The 15,936-nt window shown below is 35.9% G+C and overlaps 1 protein-coding gene across 4 annotated transcripts in view; it reads left to right on the top strand.

Annotated features, from left to right (window-relative positions):
• The window catches only part of slc20a2 (solute carrier family 20 (phosphate transporter), member 2), a 36,196-nt gene extending 30,903 nt beyond the window's left edge, over positions 1-5,293 (top strand). For 3 of the 4 annotated variants that reach the window (XM_012963000.3, XM_031900198.1, XM_012963008.3), the window contains one exon: positions 1,113-5,293. In XM_012963000.3, the coding sequence (XP_012818454.1) occupies positions 1,113-1,277 (165 nt within the window). In that variant the 3' untranslated portion in view covers positions 1,278-5,293. 4 annotated transcript variants of the gene reach the window in all.
• The last annotated feature ends 10,643 nt before the right edge of the window (positions 5,294-15,936 follow it).

The raw sequence follows: 15,936 nt of genomic DNA, 5'->3' as shown, positions 1-15,936 counted from the left end.
CGTTATTAAAGGAAAACTAAAGCTGTAACAAGAATTTGGCTAGACATGCTGTTTTTTATATACACTGTACTGAACTCACTATACTAACCCAGAGGTTCAGCAGCCCATAAATAGTAATTATTTGTGTCTTCAAAGTTGTCAACCAAAATTTCACCTACTAGGATTTTGTTAGGCTGTCTTTGAGTGCTAGGAGCACAGCATATGCTCAGTGTCCTCCTGACTGCTTGTCAGTTGTCAGTAAGTCTAGTATATGAGGTGTAGCATTTCTAGCCATATTCTTGTTTAAGCTTTTTTTCCTTTTAACTGTATGAGGAAAAAAATAAAGTCAGTATGTAATGTGCCATACTGAAACTACCTGCAAGCACCTTAAATGGCGAAAACCTTCTTTATTAAGACAGCACTTTTTAAAGTGTTGTTCTTTCCTTCTTTTGCCCTAAAAATTACCTTAAAAACTTTAAACCTTATTTAGTATGTCTAGGTTATTTCCTATGAAGTGGTATTCATATGATGTATTATAGTTGTTTTTCTCATACAGAATTTTTAACTTTAGTAAATAAAGTATTTGAAGGCAAAATGCTTTGATTAGCTTACAGAAAACTTTCATGACATAAATTGTTTCTAATATGCTTTTTTGTTATAATTATGTCTATTACTTTACCAGGCTTATAGTGCTTTTTAAACTAATCAGTATTTCTAATAGCTCATACAGAATAAATTGTACCTGTAAGGGTATTCGCATTAGCTTTCATGCTGATTATAATCAGTAGCCACGGTCATATAGTTTCAATAAACACTTGTTTTAGACTTAATAATTAAACAATGCCAGAACTAAAAACTACCCATGTTTCATCTGTGTATATTAACACATATAAAGTTAATTTTAATAATGATAATTATATAGCTAACATCTTTTCTCTAACTATTATTTAACACTAGGAACAGACTATTGAAACATCTGGCACATGTAGCCACATTCTGTTTACCATTAAAATGGATAGTGGTCTTCTTTGGCAGATGAATCATTACAGTCTGAAAAGCTTTATAAGTTTATTGCTAACTATTTCCTCCCCCCCCCCTTTTTTTTTCTCTCACCCAATTGTTGCACTATATAGGTTGGATCCGTTGTTGCTGTGGGATGGATTCGCTCACGTAAAGCTGTTGATTGGCGTTTGTTCCGTAACATCTTTTTGGCCTGGTTTGTGACAGTCCCAGTAGCTGGTTTATTCAGTGCAGGAGTCATGGCAATCCTTCAGTATGGCATTCTTCCATATGTTTGACATCCATTAACTACAAAAGCAAAAGTTTAGTGCATAATGTAAAACACCTAGCTCTACAGCAATATTTGGGGATGTCTGCTTTGAAGCCCAGCATATGAGGAGTGAGAACAGACAAGCCCTCTTTACTCATCAAAGCATCATCTTGGTGTAACTATTCTATCTGCTGTATATAATATGTCATATTGGTGACATGGTGCGATGTGGCTCATTACTACTATTTAAAACAAATATATATATATATTCGTATAGTAGGTAACACTACCAGAGTATTATAATTTGGGATGGGAGTAATTGCCTAGACTTTTTTTTTATCTAGATAAAAGCTGTACATAATGTAATATTTTTGTGAGGGTTATTTTTTTTTAATCTTGATAATGGTGTGGATTATTAAAACTCAAGTCTACTCTAAGCGAGGTACAGAAGGTATCATTCATACATTTTATTTGTAAAGTTGAATTGAAGTTAGTGATGGTCTGAATGCTAAATAGAGATACTGGAACAAACAAAATTGCCTTTTGAAAAAGAAATCAACGTATAATTACATTTGTATGTATTATACTGTAATTTCAACTGTAAATATGTATAAGCATATATTTTGGTGCATTTCCCTTTAATGCGTTGGAATACGAATATAGGATGTACCAAAGAGAGTGTGGGCTTTGCTTGATTGGGGTTTGTATTTGTCATATCAAAGGATTCCGCAGCACAGTCTTTAACAAGCAATACAACATTTGTATTCTTATACTTGCCATTTATAACATCAAAGATATCAAGTTTAATCTATATTTTTTACAATAATAAATGAATCACTGAGACTCATAACTGTTGGGGAATATTTGAGGACATAGGTGCAGATTTAACTTAGTGTGAGTTTAGTGCTCACCATAGAAAAATTCACCCACTCTCTAGTCATTCCTATGGGATTTTTAGAAGCTTATTTATTTAATGGTAAACTCTAACTTTCACCCACTGATAAATATGCTTCTAAAAATCTCATATGAATGAGTAGAAAGTGGGTGAACTTTTCTGTGTTGAGATCTAATTTCATACTTTGACAAATCTGCCCCAAGGGATCCTTGGTGTAATTATATGTATGTTTCAAGCTTGGCTAATCTGGCACCAGTTAGAGCTATAATGATGCAAAGTAAGAACATGTGGAGTAGCTCTTGAATTAACGCACATATACCTGCACCTTCTTTTTTCACAACTGATATCTTGAAATACTATTGAGTAGGTCATTTTTAGCAAATATAAAAGAAATGACTTAGCAATCACTGGAAAAAACAGCAATGTTATTTTGTTTCTAAAAAACGCTGTTTTAGTTTGAAAATAAAATCTTTCTTCAACGTGCCATGATTTATAGTGAAGCAGTGGCCTTCATAGTTCATTTACATCTCATAGGTCAAGTTTTTTTAAAAAAAACCATGAACAAATGAAATAATAAAAATAGACCAGTAGTACATAGCACTTGCTACCTTGACACAGAACATAATGAAGAATGTATGTCATTCAGTTCTGTATGTATAATTTATATGTAAGACAATGGAGGAAAAATCTAAAGCTTATATCAAATCTAAAGGCTTGCTTAAAAAGTCCAAACTTCTGTAGACTTTTATTTTAGATACAACAAAATGTGTTGTTTTCCCTTTAAATTTTAAGGTAAGACATTGAGGTATATTTATCATGCTGTGTAAAATGAAACATTACCGGTGATGTTGCTCATAGCAGCCAATAAGATTCTTTGGTTTAGTTTTCCAACTAACTGTTGAAATCTAATTGCTAATTGGTTGCCCTGGGCAACATTGCCGGTAATGCTTCACTCCACTTTTTACACACCATTATTGCAAGTATTTCAAACATTTCCTCGGTAGTTTTTTTTTTTTTTTCTCTGCTGCCTCAGAATAATAATAAACAGTTATTATAAAGAAAATTACTGAGGCTAAAACAGCCATAGTATTAAAAGAAGAGGGAACATGAATTTTGTGCAAGTTGTGGATGCAGTGTGCTGACTTCTACTTGTCTCATTTTGTTAAGGCTTAAATATCCATAAGCTTTTAGACATTCATACTTGTTACTAACCTCTGGAGTACACACATTAAAAACTGGTGTGTTTTTTGTTACACTTCCATGTTATAAATTGAAAAGCAATACTACTGCAAGTATTTTCCTATGCATTTTGCAATATTTGTATGTAACTAAACTGATATTTCTTCTCATAAATGTTCAGAACTTTCATGACTAGAATGCTTTAACATTATATGTACCACACATTGAAGATCAGCTAGGCGTACAGTAAATGCTCTGTAAAGACTAGTCCACACTGGTAATTTTGTACCATTAACTTATTTGCTTGATTTAAGTGATAATGTAAGGAATTTCTCATCTACAAAAGGTGTTTAAATAACTGCTTAAAATGGGAAATGTTCTATACCCCAAAAGCATATTGACAGTGACATAGTTCTGTAACTATGCTTGTATAATAAGTATGTAGGTATATCGGGGATTTTATAGAGACTTGGACACTTCATGTAGTTGTACCTTGTATTGGGTCAAGTTGCAGGAAAGGCTGTTTAAATCATATGTATCATATATATATCAAATGCACCCTGTGAAATCTCTTGCCAAAATCTCCAGTGTAGACTAGTCCGGATAAAAATGGTGGTAATATAAGTGCTGGAATTATGTTATTCTATTAGGCTGTCTACCATCTTGGGTTTTAGGTTCAGTACCAGCTGTTACCATTAAAATGCTGCTATTTTTTCATTTTAAAATCTTTTGTTGGCAATTATGATATTTTGTGTTTTACTTTTTCCATTTACATTATATTTAAGGATGATTATAATGCTAAATAGCATTGATTTGGGCCAGAAATGAGAAGATTAGTGGCAAGCAATCAGTGTATGCATGTTTGGATTTGTGTGTTTGTGTGTGTGTAATACACACACACACACACACACACACACACGCATATATTGAATAAATATCTGTAAATAAAGCATAACAATGGGTGCTATGCATAATATTTATATTTATTTGCTATAAGTACCCAGGTTGTTATTATGTATATGGGAGTGCAGCTACTTTTGGACAATATATACAGCAACTTTTTACAACTCAAAGTGCCAAATGCTCTGTTTGCATGTTCCAAACACTGCGGTTGTGAACGGCTCTTCACATTTATACTCTTCATTTATGCTCTTCACAATGTCTTTTTTTAAACATATCATTAAAACTACTACTGTTCTGCTGTACTGTCTTGGTAATCTTATTAACAATATTGAAATATGAGTGGTCCTAAGAGTCCCACAAATAAAGTCCTATATTACCCATGGCACTTTGCACTTGTTCCTGTCCCTTGAGCTGGAGTGCTCTGTTTATTATTTTTCCTCATGTCTCAGCATAATAAGTGTACATGCACAGTGGCAGCTTCATAAGTAAAGTAGCATTTAGATGCTCTACTTACACGGAGCCCTTTGCAGATCATTTGGCTTGATTGCACAGGAAAAGATTTGTTTTTTGTTTTAATGGGTTGAAGTAATAGACATGAATGAATCCTTTATAATAGTGTTAGTGGTTTGGGAACATTTGCTATCTATTTAAACGGAATGAATAAGATATTCTTTTTTACACAAGATTTTACGGTAGTAGGTGAAAGTTACATGAGGCTCATGAGTGCAGGGACCCTGCTGAACTGAATCTATTTTTGTATGTCTTTTCATTCCCAGTACTTTTTGTCATGTGAGTTATTTTTAAGCCAGTGCATTGCTGACCTTTGTCAGTTGAAGTGTGTCATAAATATATATAATGTTGTGAATGTGTACACACAGTGAGGGACTGCTATTACTTTGCAAATATATGGCCCTTAAAATATAAAGCGACAAAATTGTCAGACATTAAATATTTGTTCCTGTATAAAATTAAAAGGTCATTAAGAATGACAAACATGAATTCTTTACAATGTTAAAAAGCACATTTTTTCCAAAATAAAACCATCAAAATAAAATGTTTTAACAGCCTCTGTTTCAGATGTGTCAGTCCATTTCAGATTTTGCATTATTTTGTGTTGTGTTAAATAATTATAACATCTATTGTACAACTAATTTTGCAGTGTTTGAAGTGCATCTTATAGCTCCATTTACAGTACCACACAAAGCTGACACTTATGGACTTATTTATCTAGCATTGATGTAGGGAATGCTGAAGGATTTCCAGCTGCTTAATATTATCACCATTTATCACACCTTTCCTGACAGTCAGGAAAGCTTTGAATTAATTGACACTTTTATCAAACCTGATACCTGGGTCAGTTTGTCATAATGTGTTCAGTTGCTTTGAGAATTAAATTGCCTTTCTGATCTGTGTGGAGCAGTATCTCCCATGCAAATCCTGACATCCCAAATGCATATGTTGACATATGGAGAAAGTATTTAGACAATTATTTTCCATGCTGAAATGAATAAAAAATAAATTGTTAAAACTGAAACCCCTGGTTAAAATTGAGGGTTGATTTGAATATCTTGCATATCAGAACTTGTCTGGTATGTAAGAAGGGCTTGTCTGGGTCCTAAAGAAATCATTCTGTGAACTAAACTGTATTATTATGGGCCAGTTTTGTTCACTTTTACTGGTTAATATTTTTATTGCATCTTTATGATGAATACAATCGAATTAATAGATTTGGTTAAAACAATATACATATTTTGCTGGGTTCTCAATTTATTAATATAATATTACACATTTAAAATATTAAGTGGCTGGCCAGCATACTAATTACAATTTATTAAAACACACAAATATAAAAGATAATTCATATTCACTAAAAGACCAAAAAAGATACAATAATATTGCACAGAGCTAAAGAAAACTACAAAAAGCCCCAAATCCTCTTCTGATTAAAAATCAACAATCTAACTCTCAGTTCGTACAGTTTATAAAGTGCAGAAGTAGAATCATTAGGGAATAATTGATGGGGAGAATAGCGTCCTGTATGAAACGTGGAAACTGTATTGTTAGTTCATATAATTTGTAAGTTCCAGAAAAGGGCCAAAATAAATTGATATATAATGGTGTCCCATATACAGTGTGTGATAATATAACAACACTACATTCCATATACAGTGTGTAGCTCAATTTTAAAACTAAAGGTGGCCACACACGTGGCGATGCACAAAACATCGTCAGATCCGCCACACACCGTTCAGGGCTGAAACAGCAGATAAGGAGGTAGAAACAATAGGATTTCTACCTCCTTCTGCCGATTCAGCCCTGACGGCAGATTTTGGTCAGGCGCCTTCTATGGCGCCCAATCAAAATTTTTTAACCGGTCCGATCGGCCAGTCGACCGATACCAGCAGATATGGAATACGCTCGGGTGCAGGAATATGTAGCCGATATATGCATGAAAACGCGAGACTTTGCATTCTGTCGCGTTTTCATGCGTATATCAGCTACATGTGCCTGCACCCGAGCATATTCCATTCATTCGGGTGCAGGCACAAGTAGCAGGCGTAGGGCTGAATTTTCGGCAAGAAATCAGCCCTACGCCACGTGTGGCATCAGCCTTAAGGTATAAGTGACTTGCATATTTTTACATACCAGATGGCTAACCTTGCATTTATCAACACTGAGTTGCATCTGCCAATTAGCCCTACAGAGGTCCAATTTGTTCAGCTCCTGCTGCAAGGATGCCACATCCTGGATAGAATTGATGGGTCTGCATAGTTTTAGTTCATCAGCAAACACAGACAGATTACTTAAAATGCCAGCCCCAAGCAACCCTGCAGCCATCACCCACCAAGAACCATACCCCACATAAAGAATGTACCAGTATCACCCATAAAACATCCTAAATATGAACACCAGGTTTATTTAACAGTGTGATGCCAAGTATGCATGTAATACATGGCTTGTAGCAATATAAAAATATTGCACACAAAATATTCACACTCAAAAACAAGTTATCAGTAACAATGCAGGATGCAATAAAACCACTCAAAACAATATATATATATATATATATATATATATTTTTTTTTTTTTTTTTTTTCTTACCTACTGAGATTGGCAGTCAATATCACAGTTTAATAATTTCACTGGGACAATGACAGCAATAGAACAAATGGAATAACTGCAATTGTTAAAATATTACTATACAGCAAGTAATAACATGGGGAAATAAACCAGTAACAAACATGCAAACAAACAACTCCTTATACGTCAATAAATAAGCATACTAGAACAGACATAATGATAATATTGAAAAAGTCGAACCACTCAAAATTCTTCAAAATTGTAGTGCTTAAATGCTGTTATACAAATGCTGAATTGTTTTAGTGGCATTTTGTTTTAGGAAAGAATCTGAATGAAATGTTTTTTCACATTCCAGAACTTCCCATGAGGGCTGATTGATATTTAGATCTTTTGTGTGTGTGTGACAAGGCCATTAAAGATGAAAGGTGTTTGAATTTGTCCTTGTGTTCATTAAACCAGCTGGTTGTATGTTTAGAAGTCATCACCTTGAAATCACATTGAAATATGGAAACACGTTGAGGAAGTAATAGGAGGGTGATCATGGGATGCACTTGATCTCTTTACAAGGCATTGTAGTAATAAGCTTGCAGTATAGTCCCACTGGCCATAAAGTAATACATTCACCATTATTTAAAGGAAAACTATACTTCCAAACAATGTAGGTCTTTATAGAAATATATTGCATAAACCAGCTCAAGTTTTTGGCACTTTTTTGCCTGCCCAATGTTAAGTTTTCTCAAGGTTCTCACACATAGGCTTGCATTGCCCCTATGTAATACTGTATTTTCTCATTTGCTAAAATTTCTAATTCATCCTATATCCCACAAACACTGGAGGTCTCTATAAAAATATTGCATAAACAGTTAATATGTAAAGCCCTGCTTCATCTAAATCACTAATCCCCAACCAGTGGTTCGTGAGCAACATGTTGCTCACCAACCCCTTGGATGTTGCTCCCAGGGGCCTCAAAGTAGGTGCTCATTTTTTAAGTTCTGGCTTGGAGCAAGTTTTGGTTAAATAAAAACTACCAAATAGCCAATTATAGCTCTTATTTGCACCCCCAGGAACTTGTTTCATGCTTGTGTTGCTCCCCAACACTTTTTCCATTTGAATGTGGGTATAAAAGGTTGGGGATCCCTGATCTAAACAAACCATTTGCATAAAAATATACTTTTTTAATAGTATGTGCTATTGAGTACTGCTAAATAGAAATTTGCTATTTAAAGTACTAAGTGCCACCCTCTGGGATCATATGATTTATGGTGCACACAAACAAGCCAAGGCAAACATACATGTTATGTCACATCAGCCAATGGATGGACAGAGTTCTGTCTTTTACGCCAGCACTTCTTCCTATTACAGTTATTAATACAGAGCTGCATTATTTCCTTTTAAGTGATCTCTGAGGAAGCACTCATGCATTACAAAATGATGGCTTGAGGAAAAAGATGTAAAAGGGCAATATTTACTGTTATATATATTCCAGTTTGACAAGTTTTTTAATAGGCCACTTATAAACATGATCTGTTGGTTAAGTATTTATTCTGGGCATATAGTTTTCCTTTAACAGTTGGGAACAGACATTAAAGGAAAACTAAACCTTAAAAATGCATATGGATACAAATGCCATATTTTATATACTGAACTTACTGCACCGACCCCAGTTTGATCATGTCACTAGCAGCAATAATCCAGGTCTTTATAGTTGTCACAGGAGCTCCCCATCTTGGAAAGTGTCTGCAAACCTCACATGTTCAGTTTACTCTGAGCAGTTGTTGAGAAACTAAGCTTAGGGGTCATCACAAATTACCAAGCAGAAAATGAGGTTGGCTTGTAATATAAGATGAGGTTACAGGGCTGATTATTATAATCTACTACTAATTGCACTGGTTTCAGAAACCATGTATTGTGATAAATCTGAATAAATTACTAATTTGCCATTTATCATAACATTTATATTTTGTATATAAAGTATATTGTGTGTCAGTCCCTAAACTCAGAAATTAACAGCAGCAGAGAGCAGTGAATCAGCAGAAAAGAAGATGGGGAGCTACTGGGGGCATCTTTGGAGGCAGAGATCTTATCTGCTAAAACAGGGGTCCTCAAACTATGGCCCGTGGGCCGGATCCAGCCCCCCAGGGTAATTTACCCGGCCCACCGCTGTGGCCTCACCCCTGGCAGCGGAGAGAGAGGAGTTAGCGGGGAGGAGGACGGGCACTTACAGAAAAAGGACTAGATGGACTGGGGGGGCTGGAAGAGGTAGGACTCAGCGGGAGGGTGGACAGACGGAGCGTGTGGGGGGGGGAAGGCAGGTTGGTGGGGGGTGCTGGAAGAGAATGCAGGAGCAGGGGAGTGGGCCATAGTTTGACGACGGGGGGGGGCATGGTGATGGCGGTCTGGCCCTCCAACTGTCTGAGGGCCATGAACTTGGGCCCTTTGCCTAAGAAGTTTGAGGACCCCTGTGCTAAAAGGTTGTGGTTGCCAGGAGCCCCAAACATTATATACATAATTTTAGCCCTACCTCTTTAGTCAGGTTTTAGTTCTCCATTAAAATATAATGGCTAACTTTAAATACAGCAATTTGCAGATGTACAGTAGACAATTCATCACACTATATTACTCTCATCATACTACTTTCTAGAGCTCATTACCCATAGTACTGCAAGTTCATGGTGCAATTTTGGACACAATGTGAATCATTATGATTAACTATATATACAGAAGTCAAAGCCACGATCCACCCAGTCCCTATCCGTGTACAATAAGCACCCCTCGGTGTCATCTATTTGGGATGTGCTGCATTTACCAGGGTAGAGGTGACTGCCAGACAAGAGCACTGATCTCCTATCAAAATTGTAACTTTCAATTGCAACTTTCCCAGACAAAAGTGCAAGAGCACCAAGAGGCGCAAGGAGCATTCAGGGAGAATTGATGTTCAGGGTCTGGCTGTTTGCACCAGTTAGAAAAACTTGTTGAACGATACATCAGCGGGTGCAGGCCAGCCCTGTTTGTACTGCCTATGAGTATGTGCCCCATTAGGCACAAAACGCTTTAGGCCTGTATCTTATGTCCTAATTAATACTTTTTTACTTCTTTTAATTTTTGGTATGAGGCTTTTTATTATTGCATAAAGCTGCAGAACTTCACCCTTTCAGCTGTTAATGATTTATCAGCCTCTCTACAGGTTTACTTCATTTCTATTGATCTGATTTTTTTATAAACTTATCCTTTTTTGGGACTGTTCAAAAATTAAAACAAGTTGGCGTGTAAGTCCAAAGAAGAGCAACTAAGTTGATAATGGGTATGAAAGGTCTCCGTTATAATGAAAATTTGTCCGAGTTACGATTTTGTACACTATAGAAGAGGTGCTTAAAGTAAAAAGAAAGTCAAAGTCACTTGGGGGTGCCAAAATGTTAGGCACCCCCAAGTGACTTTGACCACCTACCTTTTACCCCGGGCTGGTGCCCCTGTAGGAGGGAACAGCACCAGCCCGGGGTAGCTGCCGGCGCTTGCCTCTGCCTGATTCGCTGCGCGCGCATGCGCAGTAGAGTGAAAAGCCGAACTTAAACTTTAAAGTCGGCTTTTCACTCTACTGCGCATGCGCCCACCGCTGGCATTCCAGAAACGGAAGCCGGAATAAGGAAACGATCCGCTCCAGGTGCCCCGGGCTGGTGCTGTTTTCTCCTAACAGGGGCACCAGCCCGGGGTACGAGGTAAGCGGTTAAAGTCACTTGGGGGTGCCTAACATTTTGGCACCCCCAAGTGATTTTACCTTTCGTTTCCCTTTAAAGGGATACATGATAACTATGTTAAATTTGCACAGGGGGCCATACAATAAACTCTCTCTCGCATTATTCACCAGTAGATGCTTCAAAGACAAGAGGTAGTCTTTAGCACTTTAAAGGGCAACTTTCTATACACCTGACTGGAAATAATGCACCAACTCTATCAGGTAGACATTTGAAAGTAACGTTCAGTCAGTTCAGTGGCTAATGTAGCTTAGCATGTATTTTAAACCTTTTTTTGTTTTCATGACCTCTGAATAATACAAGCTAAGGGACAGCCCTTAGTACTTAAAATGGCATTTTTCTATTGAGGATTACCCAATTGCACAAACTACGAGAAAACAATATTTTTGTAAAAACAGTTTAGATGAAGCAGGGTTTTACATACAAGCTGTTTCATGCAACACATTTTTATAGAGAGCAACACTGTTAAGGGGAATAGTTTCCCTTTATTATTGTATTGTATTTGAAAATTAATCCTTCATTCATTTATTGCTCTTGTATTATGGCTAATTATTGTAATGCGCCAATTAAAAACTTAAAAAATTATTGCTCACTTATCTCCAGGATCACTGCCATCATATATATTGCTATACAGGCATAATCTGTATGGTAGGTTCTTTGTTATATTTAAACAGTGTAAATTTGTACTTGGAAATGTACATTGATTAAACGTTTCATAAAAAATGCATTAATCAGGCAGATTAACCAGTAAGCTTATCGCTGTCTTTTTTTCTGTTCAAGTGAGCTATTCAGTGTTCTAGTTCAGCAGGCTGAATGCAGGAGTCTGGAATAAAGTATTGTCCTTATGTTTACAGACTCTATGACAACAACACAGACTGTGCTGCTTTGAAGTCTCAGTACACAATACTGGATATTCTTTCCCATCTGGCAACAAATGGAGTATAGCTCATTTTACTGAAACGCAGTCTATCGCCTACAGTAATGTTTGTACTGAAAATAATAATGACTAAAGATTTGAAGGGCATTTTATGTTTGTGTTGGAAGCAGTGGGTGAGGTTGCTATGACTGTAGAAGAGTTTCTGATGAAAGAAAAATCTATAATACAAATTCTTCACACAAAAGAACTACTAGTAACAGACACAGATATGCGCAGAGCCATCTTTAAAACAAATATTCATTGTTCAAAAAAATGTTTCACTGGCCTGTTAATTAGCATTTTCTGCAACATACAAGGTCATAATACCTCTGCCTGCAGTTTTTTTCTTCACAAGGTCTTTAGCCTTCGACTGACGGTTGCACATAAAGACTATGTTGTATGTGATGTTTAACAGAAAGCTGCAATATGGTACATACCCCATAAAATCTATTTCACAATATCCTGCTATTTACAAGAAATTCTTCTTTTGATTTTCTGACATCAGTATTATGAAAAGACAGTCTTAATTAGATTCACTTGACCCATCTTTGGATTTAAATACCTATTTAAAATGTCTGCATTATGTAAAAATGATGACTCTTCTTTATTTGTATACTGCACCTATCCTTCTTTGTCTTTTTAATATTATATATCACATATATAAATCACAGTAAGCCTTTCAAGAAAACTCAGCTTCATCTAAATAAACCATTTTTTATAAAAATATGCTTTTTTAGCCATTGGGTAATCCTAAATAAAAAAAATTGCCATTTTAAGTACTAAGGGCTGCCTCCTGGGATCATACAATTCACACAGCACACAAACAAACCAAGGGCGCACTTAGGGGCAGATTTGTTAAAGTACAATCGGTCCGAATCCGACTTTTTTGTACCTTGCATATTTTCGCAGTTTTTTTCACTAATTTTCTGCGACTTTTTCGAACTGTGCATCAAAAATTACGCGACAAAATCGTATTGCCGCACCGAGTACAAAAAATTCGGCTTCTTTCAAGCTTCTGTATCCTTGGGCCAGGTTGGAGCTGCAGAGTGCAATTGAGTCCTATGGGAGGCTTCCAAAAACATGCACAGAAGGATCAAAGTCAGAAAGGTTTTCCCGCCGTTTACGACCGTTCGATATGAAAATTTTGTGACTTTCTGATTGCCAATACGATATTATTGTGATTTTTTTCGTGATATTTGCGATCATCAGAAATTATCGTATCTAATCCGAATTTTTCCCATTTCGGGATTCGAACTCATACTTTGATGAATGTGCCCCTAAGATGTTAAGTCACATCACCCAATTAGTGGACACAGTTTGATTCCCACACTTCTTTCTGGCAGTATTTACTTATACACAGTATATTCTATTTTAGTATGATTCTTTATTGACCACGTAATATGATATAAACTATCTGTTGGTTAAATATTCATTACCTTAATGAGCAAATTTGAAACCCATTCCCACCAGTATATCTGTCAATTTATCATCATAGCAAGTAAATCAATTTCTTGCTGATAACAGAAAATGTCATGGGTCAGTTATAATATCTTCAATAAAACTAAAAATTATTCTTACCCCCCTTGGTAGGGTATTGCATAACATGAGACTAGGAATAGCTGACCAGTCATTTGATTATTTTGCTTAAAATATATAAAGGAAGTAAACAAATATTACAAATTATAAGAAGACCTAGAACTTTACTGTAGAGGCTGGGCTGTTGAGATGATAATTTCTGAAGTTTTCTATGTAAAGATGTTATTTTTTGTGACATGCATAATAAGAGATTTCAGCAGTTTTTGGACGTGTCACTTTGCATTGGCTTCAGTTGGCTAAATACACAAAGTCTACAAAGAGGATTTTGAGGCTGTACCTGCCAAATTAGCAAATCACTGTAAAGTAGCGAGGAATGTAGTAAATGTATTTTTTAATAAGGCTGAATACCTTCCTAATATGTAATACAAATACTGGATAAAGGTACCTTCTTTAACTGTACATGTTTATTACCTGGGACAGCTGTCTAAGCTGGTTAATCGTAGTTCTCTATGTTCATATATATATAAATATATATATATATAGGAAAAGAATCAGAAGCCGCACGCTCAGGTCTTATGAAAATAAGAAAAAATCTTTAATGCCAAAAAGGTGAACTAACATTTCGGCTGTTACACCAGCCTTTGTCAAAGTTACAACAACCAATGAGAAACAACCATAAATACTGTGTATAGCGGTAAATTCAAACAAGGACGTGAAAAAAGTGACGTGAGGTGGCTCGGTGGTGCTGACCTTTTGTGTAGTATTGGGTACCCCAGGTAGGATTTGTAGCGGTGTGCCATCCTTTGTGTGTGTGTATATAAAATATTTCCAGTTTTTTTTGAAAACTAGATTACTACTAGATTGCTGGTTTATAAACTTACAATTTTTGCAGCTTCTAAATGGTGTTTTTGACTAAGATTCCTTATTCTTTTTTTTCACTGAGGACAGCAGTTTTGTAAGTGCTTATTAATGTATTTACATAGACCTTTCAGATAAAGCTTACTTAGTTTTAACCTTTCCTTTTCCTTTAAATACACAAAAGGGCGTTGTGGGAGCACTCCAAGGCTAAATAGAATATGCAAATACAATGAAGTGCGACTGATCTGGCCAAATTAACTACAAGCATACAAAAAGGAGAGGGGGAATTGATCAATGCACATTCCCTGGTCTCGTGTTTCATCAATAAATTATCTATGCTAGCGCATGTGTTTACAAAAAACAGGGGTTTTTAGTTACAAAATTATGATCATAAGATTGGTATGCCACCATACCATGTCAAGGTAAACCCCGTATGGTGGTTCTATTTACTTCTGGTCATATTTTTCAAAGGCTGGCACTCCCGTGCACAGTAGCCACTCTTGACCTGGGGGCTGTTTTGAGTCAGAGGGCTTAGTCCACCCCCATGCTTTCAGCTTTTATACAGAGAGATTGCCAAGACCACAGCATTGGTTCTACAGGCTTAATCCTCCCCCGCTTGCGACTTGTAAAGGAAAAGACTGCCCATTAACCAACACCCATTTTTTTTAAAGGCATAAGACCACCATTAAAAGGATGGGTGTGGGGGTGCTGCAACCACATGGAAGTTTGGTCATTCTTCCTGCAGAGTAACTCTGCTAGAATGCATAGATACACAAAAGGGGGTTGTGGGAGCACTACAAGGCTAAATAGAGTATACAAATACTGATCTGGCCAAATTAACTTCAAACATACAAAAAAGAAAGGTAGATTGATCAATGCACATTCCCTGATCCCCTGTTTCAAAAGTAAATTATCTATGCTAGCACATGTATTTTAGTTACAAAATTATGGACATAAGATTGGTAAGCCACCATACCATGTCTATTTCCCTCTGGTCATAATTTTGTATGCTTTTCCTTTAAATATAATTCTTTTGTTTTCTAACATATAGCACATTGCCTAAATAGATCAATAACCTTTTTTGCCAAACAAAATCTACATTTTGAATGCTACTGTAAATAAGCACTTATCGCTGCGTACATAAGTAGTGCTTTCTAAATAAAGATATACGTACACACATACTTATAAATAAAGTAAAAAAATATAAGCGCCAAACACCAAAAATAAGGATTATGATATCTGTACTATAGAACTGAAAGTAAATCAGAACATGCTGGCATATGCATTGTTATTGTGATTGTAAATTAAACTGTTTTCAGTGTTTGTCTTTTAAAAAATTCATGCAAAATATCAATAGATTTACACAAATTAAATATTTTTCTAAACCATACAACTATGACCTTGATGACAATAAGTAAAGCGAAAATGTTTTGATTTACAGTCTTCTCTTTTATCAGATTTAATTTCTGTTATTTTTCCCATAACTGTTTTAGCCTGCTTTTGAAATAACTTATATGGATCTTGAAGGCGATCATACTGATAACATCAGAAGGGTTTTATCCTTAATAAA

The sequence above is a fragment of the Xenopus tropicalis genome, chromosome 1 (genome assembly GCF_000004195.4).
Source record: "Xenopus tropicalis strain Nigerian chromosome 1, UCB_Xtro_10.0, whole genome shotgun sequence".
NCBI classification, from domain to species: Eukaryota; Metazoa; Chordata; class Amphibia; order Anura; family Pipidae; genus Xenopus; species Xenopus tropicalis.
This window is presented reverse-complemented; position numbering and strand designations above follow the sequence as displayed.